The sequence below is a fragment of the Solanum stenotomum genome, chromosome 9 (assembly GCF_019186545.1).
Source record: "Solanum stenotomum isolate F172 chromosome 9, ASM1918654v1, whole genome shotgun sequence".
Lineage (NCBI taxonomy): Eukaryota > Viridiplantae > Streptophyta > Magnoliopsida > Solanales > Solanaceae > Solanum > Solanum stenotomum.
The window spans coordinates 44,582,373-44,608,099 of record NC_064290.1 but is presented as its reverse complement, the minus strand read 5'-3'; the positions used below and the strand labels follow the sequence as shown (position 1 = coordinate 44,608,099).

The following is a 25,727-nucleotide window of genomic DNA, read 5'->3' as shown; positions in this document are numbered from 1 at the left end:
AGACATATTTCTTCCGGCAACTATGTTTATCCCATCAATTTTCTAAATTTTCCTTTGCTGATTATGTTCAATTTTTTTTGCATAATTTCATTTTTAATTTGGGGGAAGAGAAAACAAAAAAGAAAAAAGAGAAAAAGAAATTGTAAAGGAGCGAGGAAAGGGAGAAAGAGAAAAATGGAGGTCTAGGTGGGGAAGAACAAAGTGATGGTTGAAGAGGAAAAAAGAAACGTGGATGGGTGGGGGAAGAAGAAAGAAGTGAAACATTTATTTTTAATTTTGTTTTCTCTTTTTATTCTAATTTTCTTTTTCTTTTAATTATTTTTAATTTAAATTCTTAGTCTCTATGCTCCTTTTGCGCGTGGAATCACGTATTTATTCCAGCTCATTAATCAAGTTGCCACGTAAGCCTGATCAACAGTCAGAGGGGCTTAAAAGTCTCATTTTAGTTGAGTTTAAGGGTCCAGATGACAAAGGGGTAAGTAGAAGAGTTCAGAATACAAACTGATACAAGTATAAGGGTCCACCAGACCATTTCGGCAAAAAAAAATGATGATTAGGAGTTTTATTTTTATTATATTTGTAAAAAGTAATTGAAAAATAAAATATTATTTTCATGATGCCATTTTTTTGCGTATGTAACAATCTATTTTCGTCGCTATTATTTTTAGTTTGAATGTATTTATAATATTTATACAATCACCGATTATTATATTTTTTTGTTCATTTTTGTATTTTCACCCCTTATTTTCATTTATCAATGCATAATTATTAATGCATTTAATGTCTAATAAAATTATAGATTTGAATTATTTATAACTCGTGTCTCTTCATCTTACTTGTAACTTCTAATCTTAAATATTATTCACACTTTTGTATGTTTCATTTTTCATAATTCTTATAAATATTTAATTAGTTTTAAAAAAATTATAATAACCAAGTGTAATAATAAAGACACGATAAAAAAAATTCAAATTCTTTTTTACGAAATTAGAATTTGTATAGAAAATTAGCACTCCTACAAAAGCTAGAGGAAATTAAAACACACAAAATATTTTCAATATAATACAATATATTGTTATTTTAAAATATTACCTCTTATTCCATTTACTTTACCACAATGAATATTTTGTTCTACTATATACATATGTATTGTTTGCACTTAAAAAGATGCAAAAAATATTCTATTTTATATGTTTAAAAAACGAGGAAGAAATGTATCATATCGCAGATGAAGAGAAATATCAATATTATCTTATCTAACCTAAATTTAAATTATACATATTATTATCTTATAAATGTTTCATATAGCCGCGCGAAGCGCGGACAATTTCACTAGTTTTTTTTATAATTATAAACTGGGTGTAGGTCTACAAGTCCAAATCCATCAATATCAAATTACTTGTTTGTAAATCAAGATCAAAATCACCCAATTTCCACCTCATAAAATCTGTGTTGTAGGTGTAATAATTCCTGAAAATTCAACGTAACAATTAAATTACGCGTTATAAACCTAAATTCAAATCAAATATCGCTACATAAATTAATACTAAAGTAGTATTATCTTACACAATTTTATATTATGATTTGTTATTTTAGTACCATCAACCGAACAATCTCACAAATTCCTAAACCTCAACATACACAGGTACATGTGATTGATACAAAAAAAAAAGTCAAATTCACAATCATAAAAAAAATGGAATTGTAAATTGGATAAACAAATAAGATGTAAGAATTTATTTTTTAAAAAACCCTATTCATTGATATACTTAATTAGGATTAAAAAATAGTACAAAGGTTGACACGGTTTCTACACGGGTAGCTATTTTTTTTAAAAATAAAATAATTCAAACATGGCTATTAGTGGTTAGTATAAGTCAACATGCAGAATTATTGATCCCTTTTTCTTTTACTTTTTTTGGTTTGAGGGAGGATTTGGGGAGGGGGTTACATAACATTGATTACCAAGAGAGAGGTCAATTTGAACCTTCACATTACATTAATTTATTTGATGAATATAAGTAGAAAATAAGCAATTATTAGGAGAGTATTTGGTTAAAATTTTTAGTTTGTATAAACTAATTTATGAGTAGGGAGGGCATCGAGTCGGTTCGGTTCAGTTTGAGAAGTTCATTTTTTTTGTTTGATTTTCGGTTTAGTAAAAGTAAAAATCGAAATCGAATTGAAATTACTTCGATTTATGAGTAGGGGTGGGCATTGGGTTGGTTCGATTCAGTTTGAGAAGTTCGTTTTTTTAGGTGTTTGATTTAGTAAAAGTAAAAATTAAAATCAAATTGAAATTGCTTTGATTTGGTTTGATTTTTTAAAATTCGGTTTGATTTTTCGGTTTGCACTTATCATGTTATAAATTTCTGAGATTGGTAGATTATGAAAGAATAGAAAGAAAAAAAGCCCGACAAAATCAAAGATGAAGTAAGAAAATACTTTAAGCTAAAACTAGATGAATCTAAACTAAGCAGCTAAAGTCTATTTAGTACGGAGTCTTTAGAATCTTGTTGTTTATGAAAGGACATAAGATATCTCTAAGAAAATAAAAAGTGGAGAAAAAAATAATTAACTGATGATATAATTGGTCTTGACTTAGGTGAAAAAGCACATTTAGTTTTGGACGTACCTATATGGGTTTGTTGGACATGAAGGAATTGGTAATGAGGAAAATGAAAAAGTTACAAATTACTTATTAAAAACCAAAAACCAAAAACCAAACCAAATTACCAAAATTTTAAAATTTAAAATCGAAAACCGACCGATTTATCGAAGAATCAAAACCAAAATTAAAAAAAAAAAGATTCAGCTCGATTAGCGATTTGATTAAGTTAGATTTTTTTAGAGGCTAGTTTATTATAAACTCTAGTCCATGTCTATATAAATAATAATTAACTGATGATATCATTGGTCTTGACTTAGGTGGAAAAGCACATTTAGTTTTGGACTTAGCTATGTGGGTTTGTTGGACATGAAGGAATTGGTAATGAGGAAAATGAAAAAGTTACAAATTACTTACCGGAAAACCAAACTGAATTACCAAAATTTTAAAATTTAAAATCAAAAAATCGACCGATTAAATCGAGAAGTCAAAATCAAAATTAAAAAAAGATTCAGTTCGATCGATTTTTTCGATTTGAACCAAATTATGTCCAGCCCTATTATAAAACAGTAGTTGCGAATGATAATTATTTCAAATTATAGTGATGTATGATAAATAATATCATATGTTTGCCTTAATACGTAATTTTAAACACTCAAAGTATTTATGAGACAAGTGCTCGCAGTCCGTAAATATCAAAATTTTATGGACTCTACTAGATGAGCGTGATTTAATAAAGTTAGGTTTTTTAGAGATTAATTTATTATAAACCCTAGTACCTGTCTATATAAAAGGTAATACATTCTCCAAAAGAGAGATTTCAAAAATTTTATAAACTCATAAGATATTCACAAAAATATCAAGATGTGACCGACCTCACACCTATTATTAAAATACATTTGTGAAAACAAAATTTCTAATAACTTTAATTTCCTTTTTTCATTGCATATGAAGCTTCCTCCTTTGTCCTTTCCTATATAAAGCAGCAAATATAATTTTTTGTATTGTATATAAATGGTTGAATTTCTTTTGACATGAAATAAAATTCAAGTAAAGGGAGTGAAAAATACTTTAGGTCATATGCTTAAATTACAGCGAGAACCTTATAAAAAAATTGAATCTCTTTATATAAATTTCTGATTTTGTCATGTTTTAATGACTAGGCTGCCCCACCATCTTAATAATCACTAAACATCTACCATGTTCATCTTAACAATTATGATTTGACCCTAAATCATGTGTGGGATATATATCTAATTAAGACCCTTAATTAAGGTTTTGATGAAATTCTATATACAATGTTCCTCTTTGGTCAGTATATTCCAAGGTATTTCATCATAGGATACAAACAATATTTATTTCATCAAATTATTGATTTTAGAATATTAATCATCAATTATGGAAGAATTGACTTAACTTAAAAATTTAGGATGATTGCCATGTTATACCAATTAATTGATGCCGGATCGGATGCAAGGTATTATTCAGCCACGGAATCAACACACAATTGCATTGTTATTTGTGGGTAAGTGAAATGCCACAAGTTAAAATATTATTGGTTAGTTTGATTTAAGTATTTACAACTTATTAGTAAATGATTCAACAGTATAAATGAGAGTGCACGGGCATTTGTTAACTTTTTTTAAAAAAATTATGCGTATATACTTGAGGATAGATATATTTTAACTATGCACCATTACAAATAGAAATGCACCTTGGGACGTTCGTTGAAGCGGTTGTTTTTATAACTGCGATCCCAGATCGATTTCGGAATAGCACATTTTTAATATTATTTTTTTGTTTTTGATTAAAGGTTTATAATAACAATATAAGTGATACATACAGGATTCAAATCTGCAATCAACAGTATATTCATCACACCATTGACCAGGAAGATATCGCAATTAACTGTTACAACGAATTCATATTTCACCTATATATTTATATTTTCGTTATTGCTCACACCACTATGACCAATCAGACACGATATTATCCCTCAATCAAAAAATTTGCTAGCGCCTAAGATATTAGTGCCCCACAATCTTTAAATTCCGAGTTCGCCTTTTTCTGCTAATACAATCATCCTCAACCATCACACTCCAAAGATAGTGTACTCAGGGCTATCCCTGTTGAGTCATATGTTTAACCTATATTTCTCTTGCCATGTGTTGCTTCCTAATTTGCCCATGTGTCGAGCCCGATTTTTACCCCATATATATATAGATAGATATATATAAAAATGAAATAATGCAGAATTATTGCTATAATATAAATTGCTTAAAACCCCATGGCAGGTGAGTTGGGACTTCAAAAGGCCCTCTTAATGCCAAGCAACCAACTAAAATAATAACAATAATTGAATCTTAGACTAAGATAAATTTTTGTTTCAAATATTGGACGTAATTTACAACATTATTGTAGGCATGACACATACAGGATGGAAATTGTTCCATTGGAAAATTGACATTTCAAAGGCTTAATATATAAAGTAGCAATTATTTATAATTTTCAAGATCCACTTCTACATCTAATCCCCTAATTAATAAAGTGTTTAAAATCTTAATTGTATATAATTAAAAAAAAATTAACATGGAAATTTACCATCAAATACTCCCTTATTATGACTAGTAGCCTAAATTTCTCTACTATTACTAGTAATTCTCCTAGCTCACTACTAAAAAAAATAGGAAATTAGAGATGGGTCAAATTTATAGGTAAGCAAAAAAAATTCATGTTAATTCAATTTAGCTATAGATTAATGACAAATTATAAGAAAATTCAATTAGCTAGACATGTTATAGTGATAAATTAGCTAGGAATAACCGACAAATTTCATAGTTTCTAATAGCGTAGGTTTCTTTTATTCAGAACTATCCCAGTTATCTCATGTAGTAGACCAACACCTAGCCTAACGATTGTTCTTTCATCTTTTTTTATTTGGTTTATTAACTTCCAATAAGTAAATAAAATCATTTAAAAAAGAAAAAAAAAACATATATACTAATAATTAATAGGAGGATACTAATAAATTAGTGGTTTATACTATCAATTATCATCCTTAAATTTAATCCAATCAACAAAATCACGTTACAAGACCATCATATGAATGTACTTGTTGTACGACCCCTTTAATTTCTACTATTTTAATAAAATATTTGAATGATTTAAGGTTCTTAAATTGCGATACATTTGTTTATTAAAACATTGACTTCATAAAGCATAATTGAATTAATCATTCAACGAATAATATACTCCTTCCGTCCTATATTACTTTTTTTTTTTTCACACGCTTTTCAAAAAATTATAAATAAGAATGATATTTTTTACTGATATATCATTAACTTTTTTTAATGATTGGAGGTAGAGAAGTATATTTAATGGGAAGTTTAAATTTAGTAAATCATTAGTAATATTTTTTCTGAAACAAATTAAATATGATAGAGAATAAATCATATAAAACTAACTAAAACATTTATCATATATATATATATATATATATATATATACACACACCTTACTACTCTAGATCCAAAATTAAGAAGAGTGGTTGTAGTTTCTCAAAAATGAGTAGCTTATCTTATTTGGGAAAAAAGCTACAACATCTTTGTAGCTCTATATATTTGTATATGTCATGTTTATGTGGATCAACATGTTTTCTCATTTCTTCTTTATACAAATCCATTCTTTTTAAAGTGAACAAGTTTGTCATACAACTTTTTTACTTCATCTTCATCTCTATTTTCGGTTTTTTAATTCTCAGAAACTTGAACCTGAGACATAGTGAAGATTTTACGTCTACCAATTTAGACTTGTTCTTCACTTGTGTTTCTTCTGTTACTGTTTCAAGTATGTCCACTTTAGAAATGGAGGTCTTTTCAAATTCCCAACTCATTGTTATAACATTTTTGATGTTCATAGGTGGTGAGGTCTTTATTTCTATGATTGAACTTTATTTAATAAGACCTAAGTTTAAGCCATGGAGAAAAAATAGCAAAATTGAGTCAATACTTAGTAGTAGTAGTACTTCTAGTCCAAGAAACTCGAATTTTAATAATGATGACGATTATAATATTGAGTTGGACATTGTCGTTTTACCTGATTCTCCAAAATCTAATAAGTCAGATAAAGATGATTTCGTGTCATCAGATAATAATCTCAAGTACCAATCTATTAAATTGCTTGGAGTTGTAACATTAGTTTATCTTCTAGTCATCAACATTGTTGGTATGTCATTAGTTTTAGTGTATTTAGCCTTTGTTTCAAGTGCAAAAGATGTACTAACAAACAAGGGGATAAATACCTACATTTTCGCGATTTTCACAACCATTTCATCCTTTGTTAGCTGTGGATTTGTTCCAACGAACGAAAACATGATGGTGTTTAGCAAGAATTCAGGTCTTCTTTTGATTTTCATCCCTCAAGTTCTTGTTGGGAACGCGTTATATCCAATGTGTTTGAGATTTTCGATTAGGTTGATGGGAAAATTATTCGTGTCCAAGAAAAGAGAAGCTAAGTATTTGTTGAAGAATTCAAGAGAAATAGGACATCTACATTTGTTTTCTAGACAACATTCAAGATTGTTAGTGGTTACTATGTTTGGTTTCATCTTGGTGCAATTCATATTGTTTTGTGTTTTGGAATGGAATTCTAATGGTCTCAATGGACTAAATAGTTATCAAAGATTTGTGGGATCATTGTTTCAAGTTGTGAATGCAAGACACACTGGTGAAACTATTGTTGATATCTCCACTCTTTCACCACCAATTTTGGTGATGTTCATAGTAATGATGTAAGTTCATCTATTCCATTATATTTTTCTTTATAACGATTTTTTTTTTATCGAAATTAGTATTTATACCCCTACAAAAGTGGGGGTATGGTCTACATACATCCCACCTTCCTCAAATCCCACTTTTGGAATTACACTAGGCTTCCAAGTTGTGGCCTAATGGTCAATGAAATTGTTGAGAATCCTAAGGTCTCAGGTTCAAAACTTAGCAGAGATTAAAAAAAACACTAGGTGATTCTTCCTATCTGTCCCTGCCTTGGTGGACAGAGTAACTTGGTACTTGTTGCTAGTGTGAGGTGACAGATATTTCGTTGAATTAGTCGAGGTACTAGAGGAGCAGGATTCTCAGAAAGGGGTGTCAATGGTTGTAGTAAGAAAAAAAAATAAAAATTATGAAGTCAACAAGATTTGAATACACAACCTAAAGGAATTTTTGCAACACCTTAACCACTAGACTAAACCTTTCATTTGTGTCAAGAGATGTCAATACTTTTATATATATTTATTAAACCAAAATTTGACTTCTATATACAATGTAAATTTCCGACGAAGGGGTGTCGCTTGACACCCCTTGGCCAAGGGCCAGGGGTGGCTCCACTCCTGAGTCGAGGTGCACGAAAATTGGCCTGAACGCCATGGTCATCAAAAAAAAATTATATTGAAATTTTTGTTGTTTGACTCGCTCCTACTTAGGGGTGTGCACTATTCGGGTTAAATCGAATAACCAAACCAAATCAAAAATTGAATTTTTATTTGGATTGGTTTTTTGATTTTTCGGATTGGTTTTGGATTAATAAATTACTTTGTTTGGTTTCGAATTTAAAAAAATAAAAACTGAAAAACCAAAAAAACCGAATTATCTCTCTCTCTCTATATATATATATGTGTGTGTGTGTGTGTTTAGGTTTAGAATTAAGTTGGAGTTAACCACTTTTGTCCCTTTTTGGTTATTGCCTTTCACGATGATTACGTTTATATTTTATGTTTAAACATCTATAATAGGTATACTTATAAGTATTGTGTTTTAAGTTTTTTCTTATGATTTATATTAGAAAGTATATTTAAGGGATTCAATATTATTACTTTGGTTATGTTATTAATTGTTGGCATAACCGAATAATCAAACCGAATAGAGGAAAACCAAACCAAACCAAATTTATTTTGGATCGGATTGGGTTACACTTTTACAAAACCAAAAACCGAAAAATCCAAACCGAATAGTGCAAAACTAAACCGAAAAACCGAATGCACCCTACTTTTTCTCTTCTCACTATACTAACATTTTCTCAGTTTCAATTTGTTTCGTCTTAATTTTATTTTTAGGTAGTTTAAAAAATAATTAATTTTCTGAATTCCTAATTTGATAACTCATTGTTGTAGGTTGTCGCATGACATGTGTAAGGCAAGAAATCATAAGACATTTTGATACATTATACATAGTTTAAAGTGAATAAAAAGAAGAAAAAGACATGATTATTTAACCTTTTTTCAGGTATCTTCCTCCATATACATCATTTATACCAGTTAAAGGTGTTGAAGAGAACACAGAAGAATATGTATTTGATGAAAAACAAGGAAGAGGAAAAGTTGTAGAAAATTTCATACTTTCCCAACTTTGTTACCTATCCTTGTTCATTATTCTTATTTGCATAACAGAAAGGAAAAAGATAAAGGATGATCCACTCAACTTTAATGTCTTCAATATCACTCTTGAAGTTGTAAGGTACTCTACAATTTTATCTCTCGAAATAGTCTGTTTTAAAAAGAATATATGTTTTCTTTATTGACGACTTTTCAATTTTAAGTTTTCAAATGGTATATTTAAGACCATAAGAATAAAGGACATTTTGGTTCTTTAATTGTTTTAGATACCATAATCAATCTTTTAGAGATTAGTTTATATCTCTCATTTACTGAGGCCACTACTAAAAAACTGCCAAAAAGAGACGGACTGCGTCGCTTTTTTGGCCAAAAGAGACGCAGTCAATCTCGTCGCTTTTTGGCTCGACGCTTTTTCAAAAGCGACGGACTGCGTCGCTTTTGTTTTTTTAAAAAAAATATTTTTTTTGAAGAATGCGACGCCATCCGTCGCTTTTTAAAAAAAAAAAAAAAAAAAATTAAAAAAAGACGAAGTCCGTCGCTTTAATTAATTTTAATTTTTTTTAGAATCTTGAAAAGGGACGGACAATGAGACGCCGTCCGTCGCTTTTTTGGAAATAAAATTTTGAAAAATTCAGAAAAGCGACGAACTAAAGGACCCTGTCCATTGTTTTTCTGGGTTTTTTAAAAAATAAGATTAAAAAAAGCGACGGACTAAAGGACTCCGTCCGTTGCCTTTCTGGGTTTTAAAAAAAATAAAATCCAGAAATGCGACGAACAAACCGTCGCTTTTTCTGCAATTTTTTTGACAGCAGAAAACTGTCTGTTTCTGATGCCAACCTGCAAAAGCAATTCAACTCAATTCAATTCAATTCAGCCCAATCAAACACAAATCATTATAAAGAAGCTACACAAAATATAAAACAACAAACTTAAATTAACATTCAAAATATCTAAATCACAATATAAAGACTTATAAAGTCTTTCAAAACTCGTTTCAAAATTACAAATAGTTCATAAAAACTACATTTTATCAAAATTTCTAAAGTTCAACCTAATAATTAGTTCATAAATTCTATAAATCAAGATTTCTAAAGTTCACAACCTAAAGTTTAAAATCCTACAATAATTCAAGATTTCTAAAGTTCACAACTTAAAGTTCTAAAATTCCACAATAATTCAAGATTTCTAAAGTTCACAACCTAAAGTTCTAAAATCCTACAATAATTCAAGATTTCTAAAGTAACCTAAAGCTCTAAAATCCTACAAAAATTCAAGTTCTCTAAAGTTCACAACTTAAAATTCTAAAATCCTACAAAAATTCAAGTTCTCTAAAATTCACAACTTGAAGTTCTAATATTCTACTATAATTCAAGATTACTAATGTTTCACAACTTAAAGTTCTAAAATCCTACAAAAATTCAAGTTCTCTAAAGTTCACAACTTTAAGTTCTAAAATCCTACAATAATTCAAGATTTCTAAAGTTCACAACCTAAAATTCTAAAATCCTACAATAATTCAAGTTCTCTAAAGTTCACAACTTAAAGTTCTAAAATCATACAAAAATTCAAGTTCTCTAAAATTCACAACTTAAAGTTCTAATATTCTACAATAATTCAAGATTTCTAACGTTTCACAACCTAAAGTTCTAAAATATTTCAAAAATTCAAGTTCTCTAAAGTTCACAACTTAAAGTTCTAAAATCCTACAATAATTCAAGATTTCTAACTATCACAACCTTATAAAGTTCTAAAATCCTACAAAAACTCAAGTTCTCTAAAGTTCACAACTTTAAGTTCTAAAATTCTACAATAATTCAAGATTTCTAAAGTTCACAACCTAAAGTTCTAAAATAATACAATAATTCAAGATTTCTAAAGTTCACAACCTAATTAAAGTTCTAAAATCCTACCAAAATTCAAGTTCTAATTAAATTCAATAATTCATATCCAATTTCTAAAATTAGTTATATAAAAACTTCTAATCCAAGAATTAATTAGTTATATTTAAGTTCCAAGTTCAAGTTCAACTTCAAGTTCATATCTTGTTATATATAAACTTCTAATCCAACAATTAGTTATATATTCAAGTTCTAATTTTAAAAAAAACTTCATCGATCAATATATATTCATGACATTCAAACATTCATCACTATATAGTCATGACATTCAAACATTCATCATATACACTTCAATTACTTATTTCTAACTTCAAAGCAACACTTTACTAGCTAACAATATATATCAATCAAATTTCAAAAAAATCTCAATTCACAATCAAATTACATATTCTCAAGTTCAAACTAGTTCTAAAATAAAAAAAAAAAACCCTAATTCATTCACTAATTACAATACCCAATTTAAAAGAAAACTCTAAAATAAAAAATCTCCAATTCTCTACCTAACTAACAATAATCAAATCAAATTAACAATAACACAACCCAACAAACTAAAACAATAATATACTAACAATCAACTATAATCACTAGAATTGAAAAAAAAAACTAAAATTAAACACCAACCTTAACAAAGAGGAGAGGCAGCGACGGGCGGTGACGGAAGGCGACTGGCGGCGACGGGCAAAGGCAGTGATGGCGGTGGTGGTGGAGGTGGAGGCGGCATTTGGTGGAGGGAGATCGATAGAGAGAAGGGAGAGAATAAGAGCGAAGAGAGAAGAGAGAGAAGAAAATAAGAAAATTCCGATCTGGGTCAAAGATATTTTAAGAAAACGACGGACAACGTCTCTTTGTCCGTCGCTTTTTTAAAAATAGTTGACCAAAATTTTGGCCAAAAAAGTGACGGACTAAGAGACGCTGTCTGTCGCTTTCTTAAATGTTTGACCAATCATGTTGACCAAAAAGCGACGGACTTAGAGATGATGTCCGTCACTCCTTTTAAAAAATAATTAATCAATTAATTATTAATTATATATATATTTCGCGTAAAAATCCACGAAAAATAGCGACGGACTAAGAGATGCCGTCCGTTGCTTTTTGAAAAATAATTATTTTTATTTAAAAACGACGGACAGCGTGGCAAATGGCGTCGCTCCAACCGTCGTTTTTTAGTAGTGTAATTGTTAGACTATAATGATAATTCCTAATTAGTGTTTCAATAAACTGCACATTTTGTTGGATTTAATTCCATGTAGTTTAACAAAGAATAGTAACACCTTGTTTGGGTGGTTATTTATTACTCATTGTATTGTATTGTTAGTTTAAATATATGTTCGTTTTGAATATTGTTACTCAAATTTTATTTTATCCTATTGTTAAACTCATCGTTAGGTAACAACGGAAAGTCTCATTTTGTGTAACGATCGATTTGGTGTGATTGCGTCGTTACCTTAATTTTTTTCTTCTCATTTTGTCTCTACTTATTATATAATGATCATATTTTATCATTTACCCTATCCTTAGCTCTACCCTGTATCCTACTTTTCTTGTGGGTTTATCCTTCGAATTGTTGTTGTGAAACATTATATACAAAGAACGATATAATCTATACAACCGTTATATTCATTAAAATAATACAATACGACCATTATAAAACAATATATAACGACCATTATAAAACAATATATAACAACCATTTAACCAGAGTTTATGTTGTGAAATAATTCCTAATTTGAACTTTTTCTTGATTTTTTTTGTAGTGCATATGGGAATGTTGGTTTCACAACAGGATATAGTTGTGATAGGATGATAAATGGAGACCAAACTTGTAAGAATAAATGGTATGGATTTGTAGGAAATTGGAGTGATGAAGGTAAGATAATTATCATTATTCTCATGTTTTTTGGAAGATTGAAGAAATTCAATATGCAAGGAGGGAAACCTTGGAAGCTCTTGTAATTACATTAGAGAATGGCATTCAAAGCTTTTATAATAAGAAGAATTATTTGAACAATTTTGTAAATATTTCCCGTTCTCAATGTAATAGAACTTTGATCTCTTAAATTTGGTCAAACCCATCGGTGGACCCCTAAAGTTGGCACCAAATTTCACTTAAACTCCTCAACCGGGAGATGTTCATTTTAGACACCTCATGTAAAGTCCCATTGTGTCATTTTGACACTTTTTGCTGACATGTCAAAGTGAGTGTGATTCACTCAACAATAGAGCGTCAAAATGACATAATGAGACCTTACATGAGGTGTCTAAAATGAACATCACTCAGTTGAGATGTCTAAGTGAAACTTAATACCAACTTTAGGGGTCACCGATAAGTTTGGCCCTTAAATTTTCACATGCTTTTAGTATTAACCCTTTTAACAATATATGTACAACTTAACATGCATTTAGACAACACTGTCTATAGGTGAAAACTTCTGCAAATTGTGCACCATCAGATACAAACACAAGTCATGAATTACCACAAGTCCTCATATAAAGTACTGTACGTATATATTCATGATGTCGAGAAAATTGCCCCCCCTCAGACAAATCACTGCAACTTCACCAGGTTAAAGTAGCAACTATCGATCATTTGAAGACAAAATCTGGTGCAGTTTACATCATACTAAATACGTATGTGCTTGTCGTACAACAAAATTGGATTATCCAACTCTTTTTTCTATTCAAGGCTTCCTCACATCTATAATTAAAAGCAATCTGTCTAAATTAGGCTGATTTCAACTTGGCAGATGATGATGCTAGATATGAAAGGGTTCTGTGTCCAACGAACATCAAGAAGATCCCCAAAAATCCAAGCGCTTTGAGTGTTGTGAATAGATTCAGCTGCACATAAAAAGGCAAATACGCATGTAAAATTAGCAAATATAAACATGCTCGACAAATATACAAGACAAGTTAAATTAAGCTTCACTTAGAGCATTGGCGAACACATTAGAGAGCGTTTTATTGTTGACAGATGTCAAAGTTCATTATGGTCAATAGGAAACAAGACATTCCAAAACCTTGTTGATGTATAGTCATTAAATTTTGTGCTTCTAACTTTCCAGCACTGAAACACCAGTGTTTTTTCAAGGAATGGGAGGAAAAGGACAGGGAAGTTGAACTAATTTCTTTCTCCATCTCCTCATGTTGTTACCTTAATTAGAACGGAAGTAATAGAAATGCTGTAAAACAGAAAGTTGAGCAATTTCATATAAAGGACAACCAGAGATTAAAGAAAGCATGGACGGACCTTCAACCAAAATAGTAGATAGAGTGTCAAGACAGCTGCTATGCCAAGGTGGAAAAGAATGGCAAATGTAGCAGGTACTGATGCTTTTGGGAAGTTCTTCAGGTTCACTTGCAGCCTCAAAAGCTGTTGAGACATGAAAAAACAAAAATAATAATCACAACAAAAGTAATATAGGAAAGACAAGAGAAAAAAGCTCCACATTAAATTCAAGGCAAAGCAAATAATTGGGAGAAGAACCAAACATATACTTGGCGATTGTCTCTTTTGATAAGGGAGAATACTCAACTGTTCACATCAACTAATTAAAAGAAGAATTCAAGAGCATACCCCGACCAAAAATCCAATGAATGGCAAGAGAACAAGGGCCAGAAAGATGAGAGAAAGCTCCTTAGGAGGTCTTTTCTCTGGAGCTCTGAATATGTGAGATATTTCTGCCTTGGGCCCAAATCTTGAGGTAGAATCAATAGGTTGTGGAGGAGGACGAGCTGCCTTTTCTGGAGGCTCTGGCAGATCTAATTCAATCGAACCAAGTTGTAGGAAGAATGAGTTTTCCTGGAGAAAAAATTGATCTGCTTAAAATACAACTCAAATGCTTCCAGATCAAAATTCGAAGCAGCCCAGTTGTCATAAGAAGAAATTTATTTACTGCTGTTCTGCTTAAAAATTGACCAAAATGTGACACAATATATAGAACATTTATGGAGCTAAAAAACAGAAACTTACCATGACAGAATCCCCAACTGTAAGTTGGATGCCATATCTACCTGATAGATAGAAAAACTTCTCAACTAGTCCAAGAAAATCCTACAAAACAGAAATGCATTTACAATACAGCAGGGTTAGCTCTTCTCATCATTGTTGGTATTGGAGCAATTTTAATGATGCTTTTAATTGGTTGGAACTTGAGGCTAGGAAATTATGGATGTTTCCCGCATAAGAACTTATAGCAGATCACCAACCCCATCAACTGAGAGCATAAATATGGTAATGGTTGGAATAACTCTAAGAAGAACAAATAAATAGGCGTGTGCTAAATTTACGAAACTGTCCATAGTGCACTCTATGTTAACAGGAGGTAGATATATAGAGAAAACGATTAAGAAAACTTAACTAGTATTATTTCAAATTTTTTTCCAGAATTTTCCACTACAAAGATGTGTTCCACTTTGCTCTCATGTCTCAACTTGAGGAAAGCCTGCACAGGAGAAAAGTAAGTCCACCAATGTTCTATTACAGAAGACAATACACTAAAAGGACAAGATGAGTTTTCAACCTGATGTGGCTTAAAAGCATTCCCAAGAGGAGAAGTTAATTGGAATGACAACCGTAGCTTTTGAAGATGGTTTGCTGAGAGAGAGAGTGTGCTCTCCCCTGCCAAATCAAATCTGTATGGAAAACACACATGGATAAGGATAACTATCGTTGTGGTGAAGGCACAAATCAAGTTGCACAATTTTCAATTTGTATCAGAAGGCATAGAATTGTCCATATGATGATATAAAAAAACAGTATGAAAAATAAGTTAATAAGACAGTACTCAAATGATAATAATAATTAGATGAAGTGAAAAAATAGCACTTTCCGTTAAATTGAGGAAATCGTAATGCGATGGAAGCTATATAAAGGTAAACTGTATGAACTTATTGAATCTGAATCAGCTTCTATAAGTTTCATTGAGTGACTGAGTGTTAAAATTCTAAATAGGTAGATAGGAATGCAACGTAAACAGAGTCAAAACTGATCATCTCTATCAAAAAGGAACACCGTCAAGAGAACATCTCTATCAAAAAAGAACTTCAACCAAGCTATTTAACCTCAAGGGGTGGTACTACCCAACACCTATGCTTGTGGGCTGTAGAAAGCGACCTGGTGGATTAATTGAGATGCAAGCAAGCTAAAGACCAAATACCACCATCATTAAGAAAAAGTGGCCAGTTCTTCAAATTTAATTAATGGCAATGTGATACAGCATGTAGAAAGAATCTAGAGCTAGCTTAATATTTTTCTTCTAAATGAAATGCTTAAATGTCAAAACAGTAAGGGAATTTATTAGTGTTATATGTTTTCATAATTGAGGCATGATATTTGCATTTATCATAACAGAGAACAAGTCAACAGTAATCATCAATACAAAGGATTAGAAAATGAAGACAAAAGACCAAATAAATTGTCAAAGATTAAAACAGAAAATCAGTCTTTAAAGTATATATGTGCCAAAAGTAGAGTAAAAGAAGAGCAGAAAATCCCATACCTCTTTTGAGTTTCCACATTACCAAGATCACTGTCAAGAACAGCAACATCTGCATGGTCAACTTTGATAAATCCCGTCACATATATGGGTACTTTTGTTCGTCCTCCAGTGGCATAGATCTTTTTATCCTCCGGACTGTCAAGGACAATCTAGAAGATCATCCAGAAAAGAAAGATAGGAGATCAAATAAGTATCAACTTAAAGGCATGAGAGATTCCAAGGGATGGAGAATGGGAAGACTTTCATAAGGAAAAGAGAGCTAGGCCATACCTCCAAAGAAAAAATGTAACTGCCAACATCAATGTTTTCTGGCAAAGCATCCAAGAAATGCACAGCATTTTCAGGGTCAAATTTGAGATCCTGCAGAACACAAATTTGAACAAATTAAAGTTCAATTAGAGCAAAGACATTTACACTATTTTAATCAAATTATTTTAACTCCTACTAGATATCCATCAGCTGGATTATATAACAAACAAAAACCCTACACACCTGATCAATGATTGAAGCATCTTTTGAACCAGAGCTGAAGATCTGCTTGAGTTTCACAGACAGAGAAGGTGCAGCAGAGCCCAAAACAGTGTTTACATTCACCTAATTTTAAGAATGGTAAATGTCAACAACTGAAATCTAGTGGTGAGCACTTAAAAAAACCAAGACAACCAAATTCTATGTGCAAGCAATAATGCTGATTGCAATTGCACATGTAAATTAAGGCCAGCTAAATCTTCTAGTGAGAAACCCCCTTTGAAGCCATCATTTTATTTACTCTAAACCAGTCTTTAAGCCATTATTCCTGTTTTAATGTACAGTATCACTAAAGAAACAAAAATAAACAAGCGAATAACATGAATGAGACTTAAATCCAAATGAGTGGTTAGAATAAACATGTATGAAGGAAACTAAGCAATACCATCTAATCAAAATATAAGGAAAAAGGGATTAACATGATGCACCTTAAGCTGGTCTTTCTTAGTCAATGAAAGCACAGCAGTTGGGAGCGACAAAATCAATGGAATGGAGACCCTGTATTGAAAATAAGTTCTTATCATACATAAGTAAAGAATGCTGATAACTGATAAGGAAGGTTCTTCATCTGAAAGTTACTATAAACAAATTCCCTGAGTTATTGAATTTGGGAAAAGGGAAAACAGAGTAAATCATAGCCAGGCCCACCGATTGTTTTCTAAGGAAGCCAATGCCTCGAGTTGATAAAACAAGTCTTCTGCATTTCCAGGAATTCCAACACTGAGGAAAAACCTTGCTAAACCTAAAATTTTGTCACCTGGCAGCTGCATATAATAGAGGAAAATTATTATAAAGCGTGCATATGATAGTTGGAAAAAAAATGAAAGGATCAACTATTACACTACCGTACATTTAAATCTTCATCAGATGCTGTGGCAAATGCTGTGATACCACGCACCACCGCTGATGAAGCTGACAGGGGACTCTGATGTCCATGAGCATCAACAAGCTTTTCATCAAAGTAATAGGCGCCATCATCTGTAACATGACAACAAATGTTTTTAGAATGATGTTGAGTTGAGTTCCCCAGCATGACTAGACAAACTGCAGCATCAGCTCTAAATAAGCTAGAACGGTATCGAATTGATTCATGAACTACTTCAATATCATCTTCTATGGAAAACTACAAAAGACATCCCTTGTAATTATGGATAGCTGCAGTTTTTATGCTGCAGAAAATAGTTATACAAAAAATGTTACCTTCTCAAAAAAATTTTATACAAGACACAAGTAACATCTAGTGAATGTGCCAAAGACCAAGCACATCAGAGCTTCTCAATCAACTAGCATCAGATATATTTAACAACAGGAATTATTTTTACTTTTGTCAGTTAGACCATCCCAATAAACATGCTTGGTTTCTGGCCCCCCTTTCCTTACCTCTTTCTCGACCAGCTCATCAACCACAACAATTTTTGAGTCAATCACATGATTATACATTTATGAATCATGTATTTTTCTAGATTAAGTAGGTATCACCGAGATCCAGCCTTCGCCCTTCTTGCATCAATTGATTGAGTGAAATGTAGACTCAGCTTTTTATGGAATAGTAAATAAAATTTCCCTCGTGAAAAATCAAGGACATTCACCTCTACATAAATCTCTCATAAATATGCAAGGAACATTCACCTCAGAAATAGGTGAGGTACCTCTAAATCGAAGATCATTTCCTAAGCATAAACACATTCATCATATTGAAACGAGGAAACATAAGGACACCAAACATTTCACTTTGTTATAGCTTGCAAGTTGCAGCATTCACTAATAAACACTTCACCTGAAATTTTCATATGAAGAAAAAAGGCAATCAAAAACCTATCCTGACAAAAATTAATATTCCATCCATTTCAATTTGTTTGTCCTACTTTCCTTTTTAGTCCATATCAAAAAAAATGTCTCTTTCCTTTTTTTCACAACTCTTTAATTCCAACTTTCCACATGGCATATTTAAGACTACAAGATTAAAGAGCATTTTGATACATTTGACATATCTCTAATTTAATTTAAGAATATAAGATTCAAAAGTCTTCTTTACTTTCTTAAACGCTGTGCCAAGTCAAAATAGGACAATCGGAGGAGTAATACACAAAAGCAAGAATTTAATTTACTTCTTGATTAATGGTACAGACAAGAGAGATAATACCTTAACATACATCAATATATCCTACTCCAACAACAACTCACAATATTTTTTTATTGACTTTATGCTTTCTTTCTTTTCTTGGCCCGCACCTAAAGTAACATACATTATCACATGAGGGACATAAGGAGGGATCCTAACATGGTTCACATTGTTTTAACTTGCAGCATCCATTAATAAACACTTCTCATTTGAACTTTCAGTATCAAGAAAAACGCCATGCACATCATATTCATTCCTTCATTTCATTTTCTGATACGTCAATCCTTTGTTTCTACCACACTAATATCAATAACCACATAAAATAGGAAGAACAACAAATTTCATCTAAATTAAAACTATGAAAAAGAGCAATAATACCCTTTTAACATGCATCAGTAGTATTTTTACAGACTATGTTTTCTTTTTCTTGGCTGGAAACTATTGCAAGAAAAATTTGAATACTATATTTTTTTCCAGTATCTAAAAGTTGTGCTGTGATAAGAAGGTTTTCTCTGGTACATCCAAATGAATAGCACAGACCTAAACAATTACAACCAGCTAATGCCATTTACTCTATCTAGCACAAGCACATCAGTGTACATCCCTGTAAGTTCAAATCTCAGAACAGGGAATCTCAAGCAAAATTTACTAAAAGCTACTGAAAATCTCACCGAGAAAAGCAAAGAAAAAGTATCAGAGTGAACAAGAGAATAAGGACAACATACAAAGAACAAAAGAGGTAGATACCATATTTCTCAACACCATCTAGAAGCTTTGATATGTCATTTTTCACCAGGCTAATCTGCCAACACAAAGAAATAGAGTTAAAACTAGTTATCTCACAAAATCCTATGCATGCAAGTAGAAAAAAAAACAGTGATGACATATGATGTACTTCCAAATGAAGCAAAACACAACTTTAGTGCATAAGCTAACATACTGGTCCACTCAACTCAATACTACCTAGACATATATAAGAGACATGCAGTTTTAAATCAAATGACCGTCAATCCTTTGTCTCTGCTTTATCTCCTTTATGTTGACCCGCTCAAACATGTAACATTCTTACGTTCATCCCTTTTAGCAACAGCAGGAAAAAACATAAGACTTCAGATAATTAGTATCACATGAGAGGTGTTATAATATTTTATTGATCCCCTTAGAAAATCACCCAACAGCTCAGTCAATCACCCCATATTCCCAAACCTTGTAATATATGAACTTAAAAGGCACATTTTAAACACACATTAAGTGGCACAATAGTGGAAAGCAAAATGAAATAAATGCAATAACACATTCAGTAACCTCTCCAATGATAGCTGTAAGGAATCTCACACTCAACACCATCAAATGAACTAAAACAAAATGAGCAGTGTACTTGAAACATAAACAGCTATGTTGTAAAAGAAACAGCTAAACTTGAACTGCAAGGTGAATCTCAATAGCAAGAATTCTACCAGGATCCCGTATTTTCAAACCAAAATGCTCATTCAAAAGAGGTATGCATGTGTCTCCACGACTTCGGTGTAGTTAATAAAGCGTAGCTTCTGAGGTGTGGTTTAGGCGCACGTTGGATATTTGTGTCTGGTATTTGGAGGCTGAAGGGTAGAGGATGGGCCAATTATCCACCGAATTTTGAACCCTGTGCTATACTGCTATTTACCTTGGAATTTCTAGGTTATCCAGAAAAGAAAAAAAAGAGGTATGCACATGAATGTGGTAGGGGTTTCCATGAAATATACATTGCAAAGGAGAAATGCATCAAATTGCACCAAAATCTGTTGTGGCTTTAACGAAAAGCACAATTGAAGTGGTACTCTAGCAAATACGGATGGACTCTACATACATGCATGAATGCATCCATGCATCATACACACATACATAATTACATACGCATTACACATAAATATATAAGCTCAACTTAATAAAGAATGAAGAACAAAACACTGATTTTATAGACAAAAGAACTGAAAAACTACAATTAAGTGAAATATTCTTTTTGGCAGCCGAGAAATCATCAAGGACGATAATTACTCCACCCCTCCACTTCTCCGCTTTAATACCATGTTTTTGTCTATAGATGGTAATGAACTCGCGATGTGCACCTAACCCACACACGTTGTGCTCTTACCTCAGGACCAAAGCCATCAGGTTGAAACAATTTAAATGTTTAGTTCAAATTATAAGTTAATCTACTAAGTTTCTAGATTCATATCCATAGTGCCGAAACGCACATCTTAGCACCTTAACGTCTACACAGAGCTGCCTTAAGCAATGCAAAGCACCCAGCCTGCGCTACACCTAGTTTCAGGGCTTATGTGGGCCTTTAATTACAGTGATAAGGAGGATATTAGTGCTTACTTAAGTGAAAGATTTTTCATAAAATACCGGTGACCAAAGTACAAATTAATGTTCTCGGGGATTGATCAATAGGAAGGACAAGTGTCACTCACCAGAGAATGATCGATCTCAGAAGATGCTAATGAAATGACACCAGCCAGGCTCTCAAGTGCAATTCCTGTAAAGGAATATTCAAAACCAGGATAAAATAATAACAAAAGATACAGCAATCAAGCAAGAAGAGGGGGCACCTTAGGGACTCATGTTTACAGATAGCCAATTGTTTTAGTAATATAATGCAAAACTATTGTCTTCTAGAGAAAATAATCACCTGCAGCAAATGTACTAGACTCGGGATTATTGGAGCTATAGCGCCATCTTCCATCACTTTGGCTAAGAGCCTGCCAAGAGTTCTCAAGCGTCCTTTATGCATTCTTATACCAAATATTACAGAAACAAATATTGAGTAATAACATGTAAATGATAACAGCAAGTGCAGTTAGAAACCTTTATGGCACGGAAAACTGAATCAGCACCTCCAAGATGTACATCAACTTCAGAAGTTTGACCCTACAGAGGGAACAATGACAAGGTAAGAACAGAAAAACAATCTTGGCAAAATTCAATTCCTTTATGAGGCACACAGAAACACAAGCAGATACGAAATTCACAGATATTGCCAACTCTATACTACTGAGAAGCTTCAACTTTGCTTTATATGAATCTGGTTTTGTTTACATTCTTTCAAGGGGTTGAGAGCATGAGAAGGTGTATCAGTTAAGTCAGGTACAATATAAAAGAAAGTATGAGACATTTCTCCCTGTTGCATTACCTTGATAAGAACTAAACTACCAATTGAATAGTAGTAGTCGAGAAGCGAGCTGGCAGTGTTCACAGAATCCTTAAGTCTTGAAGCTATGCCCTTCACACATACACAGCAGTCGCAGAAAAAAGGAGGATATAGGTAAATATAATGAACTAAAAAGAATTACCATAAATCAGATTAGCAGTAAGCTTAAACATACAGCAAAAGTCTCCTTGCTAAGCTCGCACTTCAATATCCCATTTACTTCCAATGCTTGGAACAAGTCCTTCAATGTGGAAGATGGAGACCCAGCAGTATCCACCACTGATTTACATGACTTCGCCTTGATGTCAAGCTGATGTCCAATCCCAAGAACCTTAAATGTCCTTAAGGCCTCGTATGTTTCTTTAAGGCTGGAGAGAGGTAAAATTATCAACCGCTAGATAGATGCAATTGAAATTTCAAGATACACCACAAATATCAGCTATGACTATAAGTTTGTAAACGCACAAAAGAGTGCAACTAAACGTTTTTGCAATCGGTGACTATCAACAAAATTTTAAATAGAGAGCACGATAAACATAAATTGTGTTCATCCCAGGCTATCACAGATTCTGATAAGAATCGGACAATGAGGTGCCAATAATTGTTTCCTTCTTACCCCTGTATTTCTTGTAGAGGAAGAGTTTAACAGATACCTTTTAGCAAAATATCGAGATTGCCAATGACCAAATTGTCTAGGAAACGAACCTTGGTCCTAATTCAACAAAAGGTAGCTCTTTGAGGAGAGGATTGCTTAAGATCATATAGGGAGAGAACTCATTCCCTCAACTAGTGTAGGACACTTTACAGCCTCTGCACTATGAGGGTCGGACGTTTGGAGCATGGAGAATTTAACATGGGGGGCAAACTAATAATATGAATGGGTCTGCCTCTGCTATCATATTAAGAAATGGAACCTTGGCTAACTCATCCAAAGCTAGCTTATGAGGTGAGGATTTCCCAAGACCATAAAAGGAAGCAAACAGCCCATCCCGCAACCAACGTATGACACTTAACACCAACTATTCCTCCTCAATTGAGTTTTTTGGTAACCAAGAAATATGTTATTACTAGCTTCGAAACTAGGTCAATAACGCGCTCACCCCTCTAACCTTCTCCACTTGAATACTAGACTTGGTTCACAAGTTAGCATTCGGACTTGTGAAGCTATTCCTCCTCAGTTAATTACGATTCTCACAATAACTTATATATATTGCTCAGACTTATATATTCTCACAATTCTTCTGCACTTGGACATATTTTTTGCATATATATAAATTATTCGTACTTGTGAAACATGCAACTGCAACTTTTTAAGATATCTACAATTTCCATATTCACAATTCTTCTTCTTTTTTCCACTTCTTCTTTGGATTGAACATGCATCTACATAATACACCCAATTTAAAAAGAAATAGAGAGTAAGATGAAGTTCATAATTCTGAATCTCTTGTTTTATCTCATTGTCCTGCACTTAATTTCAATAATCCTAATTATCCTGGAGATTTGATTTTATAGTCCACTATAAATGTCATTTTAGTTATATGACCTTCTCAAGAGAAGACTAGTATCCACAAATAAAACACAAGATATCGTTGTAGGGTCATTTACTTCTATTCAGATTGTAAGTGGATGATCATTTCCTAGGATTATCCTTGTCCACTTCAAATAACAAGCCCCAACAACTTCCCTCCGCCAACGACCCAAAAACTGAAACTAGTATAGCTATGCTCTTGCAATGCCCCAAAATAATATTCCAAGAGCAACAAAATCCTAATTAAAAAAAAATCAAATCACCATATTGGGGGGCAATGGTACTCAAACTGGAAGAGTAAATACAGGTCAACATGGGAATGAGATCTGACACAAAAAAAAATCTTAGCTTTATAATCATCATGATCAAATTTGTACAACTAACAAGCCAATGTTCAAAAATTCAGAAACCCTTCAACTATAACTCCTTATTCAAACATTTTTACATGACACACTTAACACATCCAAGATCACTAATTTGCAGGCTGAGAATCAAGGGGGGTTTAGTGAGGGTTTAATCAAACCTTGTAAAAGATCCATCTTTGGGTGTAAGCAACTCCAACGCAGCAGATCGGTGAGAATCTGAAATGGGTCTGAAAATTGCAGCTTCACAGATCAATGCACACAACGCTAGTATCAAAATTCCTAAAAATTTCCCCATTTTCTGCAGCAACAAAATCAATAGAAATACGTTTATATATATACAGATTTGAGCCAAATTCGATTCGAATTTGGGGAAGAAGACTTACGAGTCTGCGACACAGTGGGGACTGGTAAGAGTGAGGCTAGATGGTCTTAATCGAGTGAAGAATTTTTATTAGTTGAAAAAGAAAAGAAAATTAATTTCTACTCTTTCACCAAAAAAAAATTTAATAATTTTTTTTTAAATTTTATTTTAATTAAAGAGAAGGCAACTTTTTTTTTTCTTTTTTTTGGGGTTAAAGAGGTTAAATTCTTAACAAGTACAAGATAGTAGGTAGTAATGTTTCGCTACTATATATAGTTAGAAACTATAGCTAGGTTATCAAAACGGATTAACTTATTACAAGTAGCTAGTGTTACTATTTTACTAGATGGTCATCTCTTTTTATCGTCTTTTAGTACTTTTTTTATGTAGTCCGGAGAATTGTATAAAACGTGGGTTTGTCTGCTTCTTGTTAGCTAAGTACCTTGCTTAGACAAAATATCAGTTATCTTATTGGTGTTGAGGAAGTTATGGCGAACTACTGGATTCCCCAACTTCTTCAAAAGTGACCAGCATGAATTGTCTCCAACTAGATTTATAATAAGTAAATTGATGAAATTGAATATGTTAAGATTTCTATTCAAAGACAACTTTATATTAAATATAAACTGAGTGATATGGCGATAATTTATCAGAGAGGATTATGTCTTTAAGTACACTTTTTATTTAAAATATTTTTTAAAGTTTGTAATCAATAATATAACATACACATCATAATATATTCAAGATTGAGTGTCAAAAACCGACAGGTTATATTGTTATCAATCGCATGCAATGAATTGTTTAGTTGATGTACAAGTCTGATTTGTATTCATTGTGATTGTGGCTATGATTGTGATGTGTAATTTTTTATTGGTTCGGGTACCACATCTAGTACGGAATATCTATATGGTTAGCTTAGGTACCACGCCATTACAATTAACTAATAGTTGAGTTGGGTACAATACCTGTACAATTAACTAATGGTTGGCTCGAGTACGTGCCGGTACAATTAACTAATGATTGGCTCAGGTACCACACCTGGTACATGTGTGATTGTTTTTGTGTGTTAGTTTCATGAGTGGACCCAATATATTGAATATATTATATTCATCACATGTTGGTCCATGAGTGGCTGGATAAGTGTATAGATGTTGGGATAGTTCTTCTGTAGACCAGGATTGCATGTTAAATGTTGTAGATAATGTTTTAAGGATCCTTGATGGTCCAATTTACTT

The 25,727-nt window shown here is 32.3% G+C and overlaps 2 protein-coding genes across 2 annotated transcripts; one reads left to right on the top strand and one right to left on the bottom strand.

Moving 5' to 3' along the window:
* The first annotated feature begins 6,171 nt into the window (after positions 1-6,171).
* LOC125876764 (sodium transporter HKT1-like) lies at positions 6,172-12,853 on the top strand. The gene is made up of 3 exons (XM_049558008.1): positions 6,172-7,397; positions 8,890-9,120; positions 12,652-12,853. The coding sequence occupies exons 1-3, from the start codon at positions 6,172-6,174 to the stop codon at positions 12,848-12,850; spliced, it is 1,656 nt and encodes a 551-aa protein (XP_049413965.1). The 3' UTR covers positions 12,851-12,853.
* Positions 12,854-13,433: 580 nt separating this feature from the next.
* Positions 13,434-24,628, bottom strand: LOC125875911 (dolichyl-diphosphooligosaccharide--protein glycosyltransferase subunit 2-like). Its single transcript, XM_049556976.1, has 20 exons — positions 24,515-24,628; positions 24,290-24,429; positions 22,411-22,603; positions 22,218-22,307; positions 21,893-21,955; positions 21,717-21,786; positions 21,499-21,563; positions 19,793-19,847; positions 17,774-17,901; positions 17,572-17,687; positions 17,352-17,421; positions 16,888-16,989; positions 16,666-16,755; positions 16,396-16,544; positions 15,418-15,529; positions 15,256-15,339; positions 14,868-14,948; positions 14,472-14,696; positions 14,145-14,267; positions 13,434-13,735 (listed from the first exon to the last, which is right to left on the bottom strand). Exons 2-20 carry the CDS (start codon positions 24,424-24,426, stop codon positions 13,619-13,621), a joined length of 2,070 nt encoding a protein of 689 aa, XP_049412933.1. The 5' UTR covers positions 24,427-24,429; positions 24,515-24,628; the 3' UTR covers positions 13,434-13,618.
* Positions 24,629-25,727: the final 1,099 nt, after the last annotated feature.